This window comes from Phocoena phocoena, chromosome 15 (genome assembly GCF_963924675.1).
Source record: "Phocoena phocoena chromosome 15, mPhoPho1.1, whole genome shotgun sequence".
Taxonomy (NCBI): domain Eukaryota; kingdom Metazoa; phylum Chordata; class Mammalia; order Artiodactyla; family Phocoenidae; genus Phocoena; species Phocoena phocoena.
The window spans coordinates 40194005-40209215 of record NC_089233.1 but is presented as its reverse complement, the minus strand read 5'-3'; the positions used below and the strand labels follow the sequence as shown (position 1 = coordinate 40209215).

The 15211-nt window shown below is 49.4% G+C and overlaps 1 protein-coding gene across 1 annotated transcript in view; it reads right to left on the bottom strand.

The window, feature by feature from the left end:
• SLC24A3 (solute carrier family 24 member 3) overlaps positions 1–12264 on the bottom strand; it is a 463454-nt gene extending 451190 nt beyond the window's left edge. Inside the window, exon 1 of the mRNA XM_065892354.1 lies at positions 12132–12264. Coding sequence (XP_065748426.1) covers positions 12132–12264 — 133 coding nt within the window. The remainder of the gene's footprint in view (positions 1–12131) is intronic.
• Positions 12265–15211: the final 2947 nt, after the last annotated feature.

The window sequence follows — 15211 nt, the reverse complement described above, 5'->3', positions numbered from 1 at the left end:
GTGTTAAAGTCCCCTACTATGATTGTGTTACTGTCGATTTCCCCTTTTATGGCTGTTAGCATTTGCCTTAATTATTGACGTGCTCCTATGCTGGGTGCATAAATATTTACAACTGTTATATCTTCTTCTTAGAAAGACCCCTTGATCATTATGTAGTGTCCTTCTTTGTCTCTTGTAATAGTCTTTATTTTAATAAAGTCTATTTTGTCTGATATGAGAATTGCTACTCCAGCTTTCTTTTGATTTCCATTTGCATGGAATATCTTTTTCCATCCCCTCACTTTCAGTCTGTATGTGTCCCTAGGTCTGAAGTGGGTCTCCTGTAGACAGCATATATACGGGTCTTATTTCTGTATCCATTCAGCCAGTCTATGTCTTTTGGTTGGAGCATTTAATCCATTTACATTTAAGGCAGTTATCGATATGTATGTTCCTATTACCATTTTCTTAATTGTTTTGTGTTTGTTATTATAGGTCTTTTCCTTCTCTTGTGCTTCCTGCCTAGAGAAGTTCCTTTAGGATTTGTTGTAAAGCTGGTTTCGTGGTGCTGAATTCTCTTAGCTTTTCCTTGCTTGTAAAGCTTTTGATTTCTCCGATGAATCTGAACAAGATCCTTGTGGGGTAGAGTAATCTTGGTTGCAGGTTTTTCTCTTTCATCACTTTAAATATGTCCTGCCACTCCCTTCTGGCCTGCAGAGTTTCTGCTGAAAGATCAGCTGTTAACCTTATGGGGATTCCCTTGTATGTTATTTGTTGCTTTTCCCTTGCTGCTTTTAATATTTTTTCTTTGTATTTAATTTTTGGTAGTTTGATTTATATGTGTCTTGGCATGTTTTTCCTTGGGTTTATCCTGTATGGGACTCTCAGTGCTCCCTGGGCTTGATTGACTATTTCCTTTCCCATATAAGGGAAGTTTTCAACTATAATCTCTTCAAATATCTTCTCAGTCCCTTTCCTTTTCTCTTCTTCTTCTGGGACCCCTATAATTCGAATGTTGGTCCATTTAATGTTGTCCCAGAGGTCTCTGAGACTGTCCTCAATCCTTTTCATTCTTTTTTCTTTATTCTGCTCTGCAGTAGTTATTTCCACTATTTTATCTTCCAGGTCACTTATCCGTTCTTCTGCCTCAGTTATTCTGCTATTGATTCCGTCTAGAGAATTTTAAATTTCATTTATTGTGTTGTTCATCATTGTTTGCGCTTTAGTTCTTCTAGGTCCTTGTTAAACGTTTCTTGTATTTTCTCCATTCTATTTCCAAGATTTTGGATCATCTTTAGTATCATTACTCTGAATTCTTTTTCCGGTAGACTGCCTATTTCCTCTTCATGTGTTTGGTCTGCTGGGTTTTTACCTTGCTCCTTCATCTGCTGTATATTTTTCTGCCTTCTCATTTTGCTTAACTTACTGTGTTTGGGGTTTCCTTTTTGCAGGCTGCAGGTTCGTAGTTCCTGTTGTTTTTGGTGTCTGCCCCCAGTGGGTGAGGTTGGTTCAGTGGGTTGTGTAGGCTTCCTGGTGGAGGAGACTGGTGCCTGTGTTCTGGTGGATGAGGCTGGATCTTGTCTTTCTGGTAGGCAGGTCCACGTCTGGTGGTGTGTTTTGGGGTGTCTGTGGACTTATTATGATTTTAGGCAGGCTCTCTGCTAATGGGTGGGGTTGTGTTCCTGTCTTGCTAGTTGTTTGGCAGAGGATGTCCAGCACTGTAGCTTGCTGGTCGTTGAGTGAAGCTGAGTCTTAGCGTTGAGATGGAGATCTCTGAGAGAGCTTTCATCGTTTGCTATTACGTGGGGCAGGGAGGTCTCTGGTGAACCAATGTCCTGAAGTTGGCTCTCCCACCTCAGGGGCTCAGGCCTGACACCAGGCTGGAGCTCCAAGACTCTGTCAGCCACACGGCCAGGTATGTGGGGAGTTTCTTGCCTTTTGGGAAGTCTGAGGTCTTCTGCCAGCGTTCAATAGGTGTTCTGTAGGAACTATTCCACATGTAGGTGTATTTCTGATGTATTTGTGGGGAGAAAGGTGATCTCCACATCTTACTCCTCTGCCATCTTCAATCTCTCCCTTAATTATTAAAGTTATAATTTTCTAATTAGCTTTATTTGGGGAGTAGGTGATAGAAGTTACTTAACATGACTGTTCCGTTTGTACAAAAAGGTACATGAAGTGTGTGTGGTTATAAAAGGGCAACACAAGTTATCCTTGTGATGTTGAATCAGTCCAATATTTTGACTGGGTTGGTTACAGGAACCTACCCAGGTGATAAAACTGGATAGAATGTAATACACACACGCACGTGGGCGCACATGCACTGGAAAAAGAAACGGGAAATCTGAATAAGGTTCATGGGTTGCATCACTGTTGCTACTCTGGTTATGACATTATACTCAAGTTTTGCAAGAATGTTACCATCGGAGGACACATACAAGGGATCTCTTTGTATTCTCTCTTACAACTGCAGTGAATCTACAATTATCCCTACACAGAAAATTCAATTAATAAAAAAGGATATGGTAAAAAACTATGCCTTCCCCCTACCCTGACCATTAGCCATCCGAGGAGGCAACAATTCTTACCAGTTTCATATGCATAGGAGTTAAAAGAAAGAAAAGGAGGAGGGCAGGAAGGGAGGAGGGGAGGGAGGGCGGGAGACTTCAAGCAGCTTGGGATCGTCCTGCAATGTATCAAAGTAAATTGTCAGCTCCTTCATACTCACAACTGCCCTTGAGTATAGAAGTGTTTCTGCTGAACGACCCCCTACATACACACAACCCCCACTTCATCTCCACTGGATTCGCAGAAGTAACCAGGTCTTTGCCCACAGGACAGGGCACTGGGTGACCCTCCTCTGGGAAATCTCACCAACCCATGATAAAGATCTAAAACTAGAGAAAGGAGCATTGCCCAGTGACATGGCCCAGTCAGATCACCTTACAGAGGCACCATGAGCAGACCCTCCTATGTGCATAGTTCCCAATCCTCTTGTTAATGGCCTCACTTAAATATGAGTAGAGGCCAAAGATCCCTTGACATAAGAAGAAAGCACATAATATGAAAAATAACAACAAACAGACAACAGCAACTTGGAGAGAGTCCATACAAAGAAAAGAAAACCTCGAAAACTACTATTAATATACTTTGGGGGGCTTCCCTGGTGGCGCAGTGGTTGAGAGTCCGCCTGCCAGTGCAGGGGACGCAGGTTCGTGCCCCGGTCCGGGAAGATCCCACATGCCGCGGAGAGGCTGGGCCCGTGAGCCATGGCCGCTGAGCCTGCGCGTCCGGAGCCTGAGCTCTGCAATGGGAGAGGCCACAACAGTGAGAGGCCCGTGTACCGCAAAAAAAATAAATAAATAAATAAATAAATAAATAAATAAATATATGTATATATATACACATACACACACACACACACACACACTTTGGGATATAAGAAATTATACTGTATTGATGAGGCAGAACAGGATGGTACTAAAAATAATTTTCAGAGGAAAAAGGAGCTCTTGGAAGTTAAAAATATGACGGCAGAAATCAAAAGCTCAGCATAAGAATTAGAAGGTATGGCTAAGAAAACCTAAAGAAATTAGAGTAAAAGGATGAGAAAGAAACAGGAGAGAAGAGATAAGAAAATCAGAAGATCAATGCAGGAAGTCAAACACCCAAATAATAGGTAATCCAGAAAGAGTAAAGAGAGAATTTAGGATGGAGGAAATAACAAAAGACAAGTTCCCAGACCTGAAGGACTAAGTTTCCAGATTAAAAGAACCAGGCAAGTGTACCCAGGAAAATGCGTGAAAACAGAACCTCAGCAGTCATCTAATTGTGATATGACTGAACATCAGGAACAAAGCAAAGAGCACACACGCTTTTAGAGGGGAAAAAACAGGTTTCATACAAAACAGTTAAAAACTAGGACAGCGTCAGACTTCTCAGAGGCAACACCAGAGGCTGGAAGAGCCATGCCTTCAAAATTCTAAAGCAAATGTGCTCCAACCCAAACCCTTGATGCAACCTAAAGATCTTCTAAGTGTGGGGAGAGAATTAATATATTTTCATGTCCACAATGTCTCAAACCTTTGTTTTGTTATTTCCACAGCCCCTGTCTTAGGAGGCACCATGAGTGTGTGATCCCAAAACTGCATACCAAAAATGAAGGAATAAACCAAGAGAGACACATGTGTGAGTTCCAGGAAAATCCCAATGCCCAGGCTACACCCTGGAGCATAACATCACAATCCCTGGGGGGGCAGGACCCAGACGTGAGGTTTACAGTTCCCCGGTGATTACAACAGGCACAGAAGATTGAGACCCACAGAACTAACCAAAGGTACAATTTTCACCCCCATGCATAACCTCACAGACCTTTATCTGTAGCAACTACTTATAATCTTGACTTTCAATCATCAGCTATATTCCACCTAGATGTCCTACCAGTAATCGAAGTCAAAATGTCCAAAAATGTGTATTTCGTGTTCTTTCTTAAAAATGGCACTAATAAAAAAAACTAAAAACAGAGTTACCCTATGATCCAGCAATCCCACTCTTGGGCATATAATTGGAGAAAATGCTAATTCGAAAAGATACATGCACCCCAGTGTTCACTGCAGCACTATTTGCAACAGCCAAGACTTGGAAACAACCTAAATGTCCAGTAGAGTAGTGGATAAAGACGTAGATATATACAATGGAATACTACTCAGCCATTAAAAAGAATGAAATAATGCCATTTGCAGCAACGTGGATGGACCCAGAGATTATCATACTAAGTGAAGTAAGCCAAACAGAGAAAGACAAATATCATTTAGTATCACTTATATGTGAAATCTAAAAAAAAGATACAAATGAACTTATTTACAAAACAGAGACAGGCTCACAAACACAGAAAACAAACTTATGGTTATCAAAGGGGCAACGGGCTGGGGGAGGGATAAATTAGGAGTATGGGATTAACAGATACAGACTACTATTTATAAAATAAACAACAAGGTCCTACTGTAATGCACAGGGAATTATATTCAATATCTTGGAATAAACTATAATGGAAAAGAATCTAAAAAAGAATATATAAAAAAATGGTGCTTGTGAGTTCTTGATGTCCACTGTGACGCCCCCTTTCTACTGGTCGCCCATGCCCTTTGTTCTTAGGTCAAAATTCTGCGCAAGAAACCTGTTTGTTACTTCCTGTCCTTCACAAGTTCAGTTTCATGTCACCAAAGTGAAAATGACTTCTGCTCAGGCCAAACAATGCAGAAAGCACAAAGAGAAAAATGAAAAGAAAAATACAAAGTTGCAATGCGAAATTCCCCTGAACTAGGTCACTGATGAGCTGACTTTATCTGTTCCCCCTCTCCCAGAAATGAAGAGTGACTGACAAGCAAGAATAATGGCTGGATCTCACCGTTTGAATAAGCAACTTGTATGGGTCTGGACAGCTCCAGAAATGACAAGGGCCCTTCCCCTGCTCCCTGGAACACTCAGCTAAACTCTACGCTCTAGATTCACAGGGTCAGAACCAACCTGCTCCATGGTCACGGACGGGTCCAGGCAAGCTGCATTTCTATCCAAGTCTCAAATACCCCTGCACTCGCATTCTCGTGCCACCTCTCCCGTTTCTACACATGGATCTCGTTAAAAGGCTGAGGCTTCATGGAGGGTCTGTGCCTGACACCTGATCAACCTGCTGCAGTCTCCCACCATGCTGGGTACCAATGTATCTACATCTTCACCTGCAGTAAATGAGAGAAGTGGTCTCCCTTGCACCTTTGCCAACACTCCATTTTCACTTTTGCTAGTCCGATATTGAAAAATGATAACCCCTAATTTTAAAATTTAGATATCTCTGGTTACTATCAAGGCTGAGGATTTTTACTTGTGTCTCTTGGCCATCTGCAATTTGTTTGGTTGGTTTTGCAAATTCCCTTCCCATTTCTTTTACCTATTTTTCTATAAGTTTGTTTTTGTCTTCCATTCTTCACCAACCTAATTCCTTTATTTTCCAGGTTCCAGCTTCTCCTGATCACCAGCATCTCCTCCATGCCATGTTGTATTTCTCATTTGAATTCTTGAAAATTAGCTGTTCAACGCCTCTCTTCCCACTAAAGTCTGAGCATCACGAGGATACTCTGGGTATCCGTCTCAGACACAGCTGTCACCCCAGCCACATGTTTACTGAATGAAGGAGACAAGGTCCCTGTGTCTTACACCAGTCGGGTCTGGGAAGAAACTGCTGCTGTTAAGGGAGTTTCATAAGGGACCGTTTACAAAGGTGGGGGCAGGGTTGGGAAGACCAGTGAGGGAGGGTGAAGCCCCCAGGACGCACAACAGTGAAGAGCATCACCAGCCCAGGGATGAGGATGAAGAGAGAACAGCAGGTAGACTGAGACCTAACAGGAGGAGGAAGTCTGGAAGATGCCATCCAAGTCTGGGAAATCATGACTCCATGGTTTAAACTGCCCAAAGATACCCATCACCGCTTCACTCATAGAAAACCTTCTTCCACTGAATCCTCAATCCTTGAAATTCTCAAATCCCACACGAGGACACCATGTTTGAGACCACTGCAAACGAGAAACAAAAACCACTGCCAAATAAGCTCTACAGAAACTGAAGGCAGGAAGAGGCGAGAAAACTCGAATTCCCTTCTTGGCAGGACTACCCATTGGCTCTGCGACTTCAGGGACATTTTCTGAACTCCCCGGACCTTAGTTCCCTCATTATAAAAGTCTACATACTGTTATTTCCCCCTCTGAAATTGTTTTGCTCAAGGAAGAGAAATCTCCTTAAGGAAAAAGAGCGTTGCCAAAATCCTATCCTATCAGCCAACTTCCACCAGGCCTTGGAATCCTTAGCAAATGGCTGGTTTTGCAATTCTTTTGGCTTTGCCAACCCTCCAGGGTAAAAAAAAATCTTCCCACAAGGATTTAAGGCTCACAAGGGGAGGAAATCTTTGAGAAAAATCTGGGTTGATGAGCAGCTAAGAAAAGCCAGGAGGAAGGAGACACATCTATATATGTTTAGGCAGAAAATAGAAAAGGTTGAAAAGGAATGTTTTTCTAAAATACTGCTTCTATGAAAGCAACCTTCTGTTACTCCTTTACTCCCGAGTCAACTGAAAAAGGCAGTGTGATTCCCATTTTCTATTCGAGTCCTCCTAGGCTGGTGCTAGGGATGCAGAGGCACGCAGCTCTGATGCAGGCAGGCTTGAATTCAAACCCTGCCACTTAATGAAGTGGCTCTGATGGAGGCTCTCACCTTTCTCAGCTCAGGGTCAGTCCACGAAAAATGGGTAACAACACTGAATGTGCTGGATTGGAGGCAGAATTAGAAGTCATGAAAATACAGTGTGCCTGTAAGTGGGCCTCTGATATGCAGTCGCTAGGTTTTATCACAGGCACTGTCGCTCAGACATCAAAACAGCTTCCGTACTTAACAAATGCCTTTTGAGCATCTACTCTGGGTGATGTGATGGGGTGACAAAGGTGAGGAAAGGTCACAGGATCCCTGACCTCCTGGAGCTTAGACTCTGGTGAAGAGGAGATGGTACTCAAATCATAAGCAAAGAAACACATAATTGCCAACAAAATGCTACAAAGGTAAAACAGAGTGTGTTCAGAGAGCAAACAGACCAGTGGGGGACCTGGTCTAGTCCGGAAGCTCTTGGGCCTGGAAGTGAAGGATGCAGGCTGAACTAGCTGGGGTGATAACAGTGGGACCAGCAGGCGCTAGAGGTCTAGGGCCAGAAGCATCCCCTTTCTGAGGAGCAGAAGAAAGGCCTTAGCGGTGATGCACGGACAGGGGAGGGCAGGGAGGGAAGAAAGAGCTGGAGAGTCCAGCCAGGCCTCCCAGGAAGCCACAGGAGGGACCGAAAGGTCATGGTCAGGGTCTTCTGAGGGGCGGGGAGCCACAAAGCTAAATGCGAGCTCTCAGCTCTGCAACTGAAATGCGCAGTTCAAATCCCCACTGCAGCCGCTCTTCAAATATCATCTCTGGACCCAACCAGGTAAGGCGAGCAGCATGACTGGACGGTATTTCAATAGCAATTGTATACACACACACACACACACACACGTACACACATGTACATATATGTGCACACATACACACGTATGTGCGCACATATATACATGCACATATGCGTACACACTCAAATACACATATATACATGCGCACATATAAGCATACGTACATACATACAGATGCACAGACACGCATATACATACACACACGTATATATGTGTGTGTGCATATATGTATGTATTATTTGCCTCTTACCATCTTGGGGAATGTCTACAATCACTCCTAAGTTATCATCCTTTTAAGATCCTGGTTTTCCAAAGATGGCCACAACAACATCTCCCATCACATGTGCTCAACCTTACCATGTATCCTGACAATCCTCCATGGAGTAAGTGGTGGCATCAATGTCTCCTCTCCTCGAACTCGGGTTGACATGTCACTGCCCCAACCAACAGAAAATAGTGGCAGTGGCACTATGCAACACCTGAGGCTGACACATAAAAATGCCAGGCACGTCCACCTTGTTCTCCTGGACCCCAGCTGCCACGCTCTGGGGAAGTTCAACCAAGGCATGTGGAGAGGCCATATGGAGAGGCCACACGTAGGTGTTCCGGTTGACAGCCCAGCTGAGGATCCAGCCAACAACCCTCATCAACCCCAGACACGGTAGTGATGTTGCCTCCAAACGACTGCAGACCCAGCCGCCAAGTCCCCCAGGCCTTCAGTGTCTCCAGCTGAGGCCCCAGACATCATGGAACAGAGGCATCCCCACTAGGCCCTGACCAAGTCCTTGACACAAAGTATCCTTGAGTAAAAACATGGAAGAGTCGTTTTACACCACTATTTGGGGGTGATCTGTTATGTAGCAACAGCAACTGAGCCAGAGAGTATCTCAAAGTTTATACATATATACCTGTGTATGACTGTCCTTCTTCACTATTCACCACCCTAGGGACCTTTAGGAGGGGATGTCTAATTACTCCCAAGTTAGGACCTCTGGGCTTTGTCCACACCACTTACGGAAAAAGAGGACCAGGTTTCTTACTGCAAAGAAAAATTAAACACTTTTATTAAACTACTCAAAACATACAAAGTGATCCATTCACACTGCAAAAAAATAAAAGAAAACCGCGTTAGCAAATCTGACACCTTATTTCAACTGCCTCTGAAAACAGATCAAAACCAAGATCTTCATCAACAACAACTAAATAGGGCACCGAGGGCTCTTCTTTCCTTGTCCACCACTGGAAGCTCAAGTGTCTGCAGCTTCAAGGAGGCAACGCATAGAAAGGGGACTTAGCCCAGGGCCTGGCACTTAAGAGCCTGCCAAATTCCGGTTAATATTATTATTGCTTTTGTTGTTGTGGGAATTAACATTTTTCTTGATTCCAGCGCTAATTCTTCCTGACTTAAGCTTAACAGTGCTCCTGTCCCATCTGAGCAGGAAAGAATCTACACTGAGTTTGGTTAGATGTCCTGAAAGGGATCTCCGATTCCATACAATTAGAAATGTTATACAAGATTATATAACATAACTTCCACACATCTCTATTCTGGTTTGGTAAAAGAACTGTCCTTTTTATTTAAAAAAAAGAAAAATCAATATATGTTAGAAAAGAGGCTTCTGAGAAATAACACTTAATCACTGCATGGTTTTCAAGGTGAATAAATAAAAATATCACCTTTGCTAATCATGAAGGTACCCCCCCATGTGGTTATATAAATATTACAAAGCTGCACCCAGATTGTGGCATGAATACCAGGGGACACAGGTGGGATCAAAGAGCCAGGTCACCTCAGGTTGGTTTCTTCCTCTGCTCCCCAACTGCTGTGTGACCTTAAGCGAATCACTTGGCCTCTCCAAGTCTCCGGTGCCTTTAATACAAGGCTAAATTCCAAACACTTTAGCCATACTGAAGGATCCTCAAGTACAGCATCCCCCACGTTTCCGGGGTAAAAGTCATTATTCAGATGGTTACGTATGCTGAATGGCAACCCCTCAAGCAAAATAATCACTTGCAGATTCACACACATTAATCAGTATCTTAAAAAATTATCTCGAAAAACCTGGGCCTTGCGAAATCTTGCTGTGCATCGTGTAATGAAATTATCAATATCTAGTGGAAGAAAAGGTGATCTGAGACAGAATTACAACTAGTATGCCATCCGCCGGCCCGATGGCACACACTCCCCCCACTGACGTTCACTGTTATCTTCAGTTACTGGGCTGGGGGTCTTCTCAAGCGCCACATGTATGGGAGCGGGTGGAGAGGCAGAAGGAGAATGTGGATGGGGACTCCCTGGCAGTTCAGTGGTTAGAACTCTGTGCTTCCACTGCAGGGGGCACGGGTTCGATCCCTGGTCGGGGAACTAAGATCCCGCATGCTGAGCACATGGTGCGGCCAAGAAAAATAAAATAAAAGAATGTGGATGGAAGGAAGGAGAAGACAGATCAAGGGAAGGTATGGAGGAAAGGGCTGTGCATGAGTCCCTAACAGGAACATTTCTGTCCGTCTCCAAATGACATCTAGTCACCAAGTTTCAAGCTTGCTGAGTGTCTGACACCCCCTCCCTCCAAAAATCCCAGCTTTCCCAGGGCCCAGGCAGCCCCCTGCCACTGACGGACTTAACCATCTGGGTCACATCCTCTATCCAGAAAAATGTCTTTTGTAGCCTTGAAAGTGGTGGAATTCGATGGCTCAGAGAACCCCAACCTGCAGGAAAATGGCCGGCATGTAAGTGACTTGGAACTCCCCTTTCCAAAGGTGGCATGAAGTACAGACTGGCTCTGCACTCATCAAAACTGAGAAGATGAAAAGGGGGTTAATGAAAACCCTCTTTCTGAGAATCAGCCAGGAACTGCTTTTGACAGGTCAGACTCTGCCCTTGGAGAGGTCGAGCCTCCCTCACCCGGCACGGTCACCTTCCTGATGGCAGTCCTCATGGCCAGAGAGTCTGGGATCCAGGAGAAATGGAGAGAACCCGGGAGTCTCAAGGGCTCCACCAAAGACCAGGACAGGCTCTCTCCTTTTACCATATATGCTGAAGTCGGCTAAGACCTGGACCAAGACCGACCATCTGCTTTCCCCACCAGGCACGAGACAGTCAACTGGGGGAGGTCCCTATTTTAATTGATAGCACCCTTAAAAATATTTGACCATCACTATCCAAATGCCTTCATTCTGCACTTCGTAACACCTTGTATTGGAGCTCCGTCTATCTTAACACCAAAGCCTGTATCTGGAACTGCTTTTCCTCACGACCATTTCCATGGCTGTTTTCCCAGGAACCGTGCCACTTGAATGGCCGGGACATAAAACCGTTTTACAACAGTTATTCTTCCAAGACTTTCCTCCGTTTCTTTGACAGCTGCACACCCAGGCTCCAAACTCTTTACCGTGGACAACTGTTCTGAGCACATTCCTCCACCAGGCCTATTTCAGCTCAAGAAAGGCCAAGGACAAAAATAAGACAAAAGTTGTGGGTAAAGGGGGCTCCCACCGCAGGGCACCCTGAGAGCAGTGAACAGAATGAGGGACAGTCCAGCCTAATGGCTTCTTCCCCGGCTGCAAGTCCACAAAAGGGATCCGTCTTCCCAGCGAGTGGTCAATGGAAGAGAACCAGTCCCAAACCCTAGCCGGGGGCCAGCACTTTTTTCCTATCAGGAGTTCCCCGCACCTGTTCTGGAAAGGCGGGGATGGAGCTTCCTACCCGGTCCATCCCGCCTGAGAGGTTTCGAGAACTGTATGCTCACCAGTCAACCAGCCCTCCCTCCACAAGCCAAGGAGTACTCAGGTGGTCACGGCGCACAGGGGCCCGAAGCTCACCAGGACAACTTTATTACTGGCCACGGGGCACTCGTTTAGGGGAACCGTCCCCGCCGCCGCCCCCAGTGCCTCCAGCTCGTGGCAGGAAGGGCAGAGCCGGGAGGCACAGGTGAGGGTTCCCAGGGCAGCTAGGCGCCCAGCGTTCCTGACGCGGCCCCACCGCGTGGTCCTCGCCTCCGGGGCCCCCTCCGAGGGGCAGGGGGGCGTCCTCGGCCCGGCACCCCCGCCCGCCGGCCCGGCCGGGGAGCCCGGCACCGCCGGAGCCGCAGCGCCCACTCGGGGCGGGCGGCGAGCACTCACCGTCGTGGTCCTGCATGCTCGACAGCGACCAGAGCAGCAGCGCCACCAGGGCCAGGAAGCCTATCTGGCTCAGCAGAAGGTCCCTCCGGCGGCTCCGGCGACGCTCGCGCTCCTCCTCGTCGGGCGACGGCATCCTCTTCGGGCGGCAGGGCAGCGGCCCCGGCTGGGGCCCCGGCGGGCGGCGGCCGCTCCGGTCGCGGGCGGCCGCGGCGGGCACGGCGGCTGGAGGCAGCTCCGCGCTCGGCGGCGGCGGCGGCGGCGGCGCGTCCTCGCTGCGCTCCCGCCCGGCGGCCGCCGCCTCCTCTTCTTCCTCCTCGCGGCCGCCGCGGGTCTCCCGGTCTTCGTCCTCGTCGTCGCTGTCGCTCAGTCCCTCCTCTTCCTCCTCCTCCTCCTTGTCGCCGCCGGCCCGCGCCGCAACCTCCCGGCGCTCGGGGTCCCCGTCCTCCTCGCGCTCCATGGCTCCCACGCTCGGCGTCCGCGCTCGGCCTCGGGCGGCGGCGCGGCGGGGGCGGCGGGGGCGGCGGGGGCGGCCGGGAGGCGGGGGCGGCGGCAGCCGAGGAGGAGGAGCGGGGAGGACCGGCGGGAGGAGGACCCGCCGCGGGCCAACGCGGCCGGCGGGCGAGGCCACCGGGGCTGCTCCGGCCTCGCGGGCTGCGGGAGCGCGTCGCGGGGCCGTCCGCCTACTCCATGGTCCGCGCGCGGGGCCGGGGCCGAGCGGGGCCGAGCGCGCCGGGAGCTCGGGGCAAGGCGGCAGCCTGCGGCGACGCGGCGGCTCGGGCTCGGGCTCGGGCGCGGGCGCGGGCGGGGGGCAGCGGCGGGGACGCGGCGGCGCTGGCCAGCCTGGCGGAGAGGGGGCGCGTGGGGAGGAGACTGAGCCGGGGATGGAGCCCCGCGCGCGGTCCTGCGCTCGTGCCGGCGCGGGAGGCCCCCTCTCGGGACACACGCGCAGCCGAGAGGCAGCTTTCTGGGAAAAAGGGTTCGCCCGAAACTTTCGGAGGAGCCGAGCGTCTCTCCGGCCCCCTCCCCACCCTGTGCCCGGAGAGGGGCGCCGCGAGTGCGCTTGGGTGCGCGCGCCCGGCCGCCGGGCTCGCTTCCTCCCGCGGGCCTCCTGGATTTCCCTCCGCCCCCTTGCGGGGATCCCCCTGCGCGCCCGGCTCGGGATCTGGAACAGGACTCCCCGGAGGCTCTTGGCTCACTGAGGATGTCCTGGCTCCCCCCTCTGGCCCGGGCTCACACTTCACTCGCGATCGTCCTGGACCAAGCCCAGGGCTGTGGCTGAGGGAAGGTGGGCAGCTGGCCCTGTCCCGGGTCAAGGCGGCCCTAGGGTCCCCAGCCAATCTCGGGAGGAGGCCCCTGCCTGCCCCCACCCCTGAGGTCAGAGCCCTAATCCCCCCACTCCTCTGCCCCCAGTTCTGCTCCAGCCGTCACCTGCAGCCCTGCAGAAGGTGCCCCGTGCAGAGAGGACACCTAGTGGTCTCAGGCACACCCACCCTCCTTCCTGGGGTTTCCGGCTTCCTCCCTGGTACCTGGCTTGGGCTGCTGGTTGGGATGGTGGATCTAGCCCCAAGGAGGAGGTAGGGCTGAAAACAGAAGGGCTTGTTCAAAAGAGGATCACTGAAATCCAGGTGACTTTCTCCATGGAGTCCGGTCATATCAGGAAATCTAGCTGCATGCAGATGGCCAGGGAGGTGAGGAGGAAGGAGGGAAGCTCTGTACAGGTTTCTCCACTCCTAGGTCTTGGGAGGACCCACAGAGTCCAAATGTGTTCCCACCTGTAGGTGGCCTCATGGCCCACGCCTCCCAGATGACACCCAACAGCATCTGGGGACAGCAGGTGATGGCAAAGCACAAAACAGTCCTTCCCGGGTGGCTTCCTTACCACAGAGGGGTCATTTCACCCAACAAGCCTGGAAGATCTCGCTTCCTGGGCGTTATCATTCCTTTACTCCTTTCTCGGCCTGGTGTCTTCCGGGATGCACCTCTCCTACGACCCCCTTGTGGTTGACCCTTCACTCCCACTCTGGTTGGTTACCAGGTACCGAGGAGGATTTAAACCGTGGAAGTTTGCCCAGGCTGAAGGCGGGGGAGGGTGGTTCTCTGTCAACATTCAGAGACATAGACAGGAAAGTTTAGGAGCTTGGAATACTGTCCTTTATTCAACTAACCGGGAAAGACACTCAAATCGCTTTTTCTCGTGTAAATAGGAAAACTAAAAGTGAGAGAGGGAATCTGGAACTAATTGGGTTAGGGAATGAGCCACAGGCACAAGGAATTGTGTAATCTGGGGGTGGGAGAGGTGTCGGGGGAGGGAGCAGGAGGGAGGAGGGGAGAAACCAGGAGTTGGCAATTCCCTGGAAATGCTCTCCGCACCTGCACTGATGGGAAGAAAGGGAGGAAGGTTGGGGGAGGGGAGGGAGACAGAGAGATGAGAGATCACTCCCGGGGTGCCTAGAAGTGATTTTTAGTTCATATTCATTTTGACAGGTTTCAGAGCAAAGTGGGGTGTAGCAGAGACAAAGACCCCTGAGAAGCCAACCACCCAGAGAAGAAAAATAGGCACTTCCGGTCCCCGGCCTGACAGCACCTTCGGCCGGTGGGTCCCTCACCCGGCACAGGGATGGCTCCCCACGCAGGAGGGAAGCACCCCCTCCCTCCAGCAGGCATGCTTGGGGGGCGGGGGTAGGGTTGGGGGCAGCAGGCTGTCAAGTCCTCTGGCAGCACTGGAGGAGGGAGACAGAACCCCCCGTGGGCTCCTCGTCCCAGGAAAACAGTTATTTTTGTCCTCCCTGCCCTCTCCCAGTCTCTGGAAGCTCCCCCAGGAAACGGAATTTTGGAAGGAACGGGAGCTGAAATAACTCATGTGCTATTTATCTTTCACCATCAGGAGCCTCATCAATCCCGAGGCAGCTTTTGCCTTTTATTTCTTAATCTGTTTGCATTTGATCTCACATTTTGTGCAAAGAGCCTCAGGGAGAAAATTCCAGGCCCTGATACATTAGTCTGAGAATTCGCTTGCTTGGAAAGAGAAGCAACACCCCAAGATGTGCCAGGGCCTGCACCCTTCCAAGAGCCATGCACGG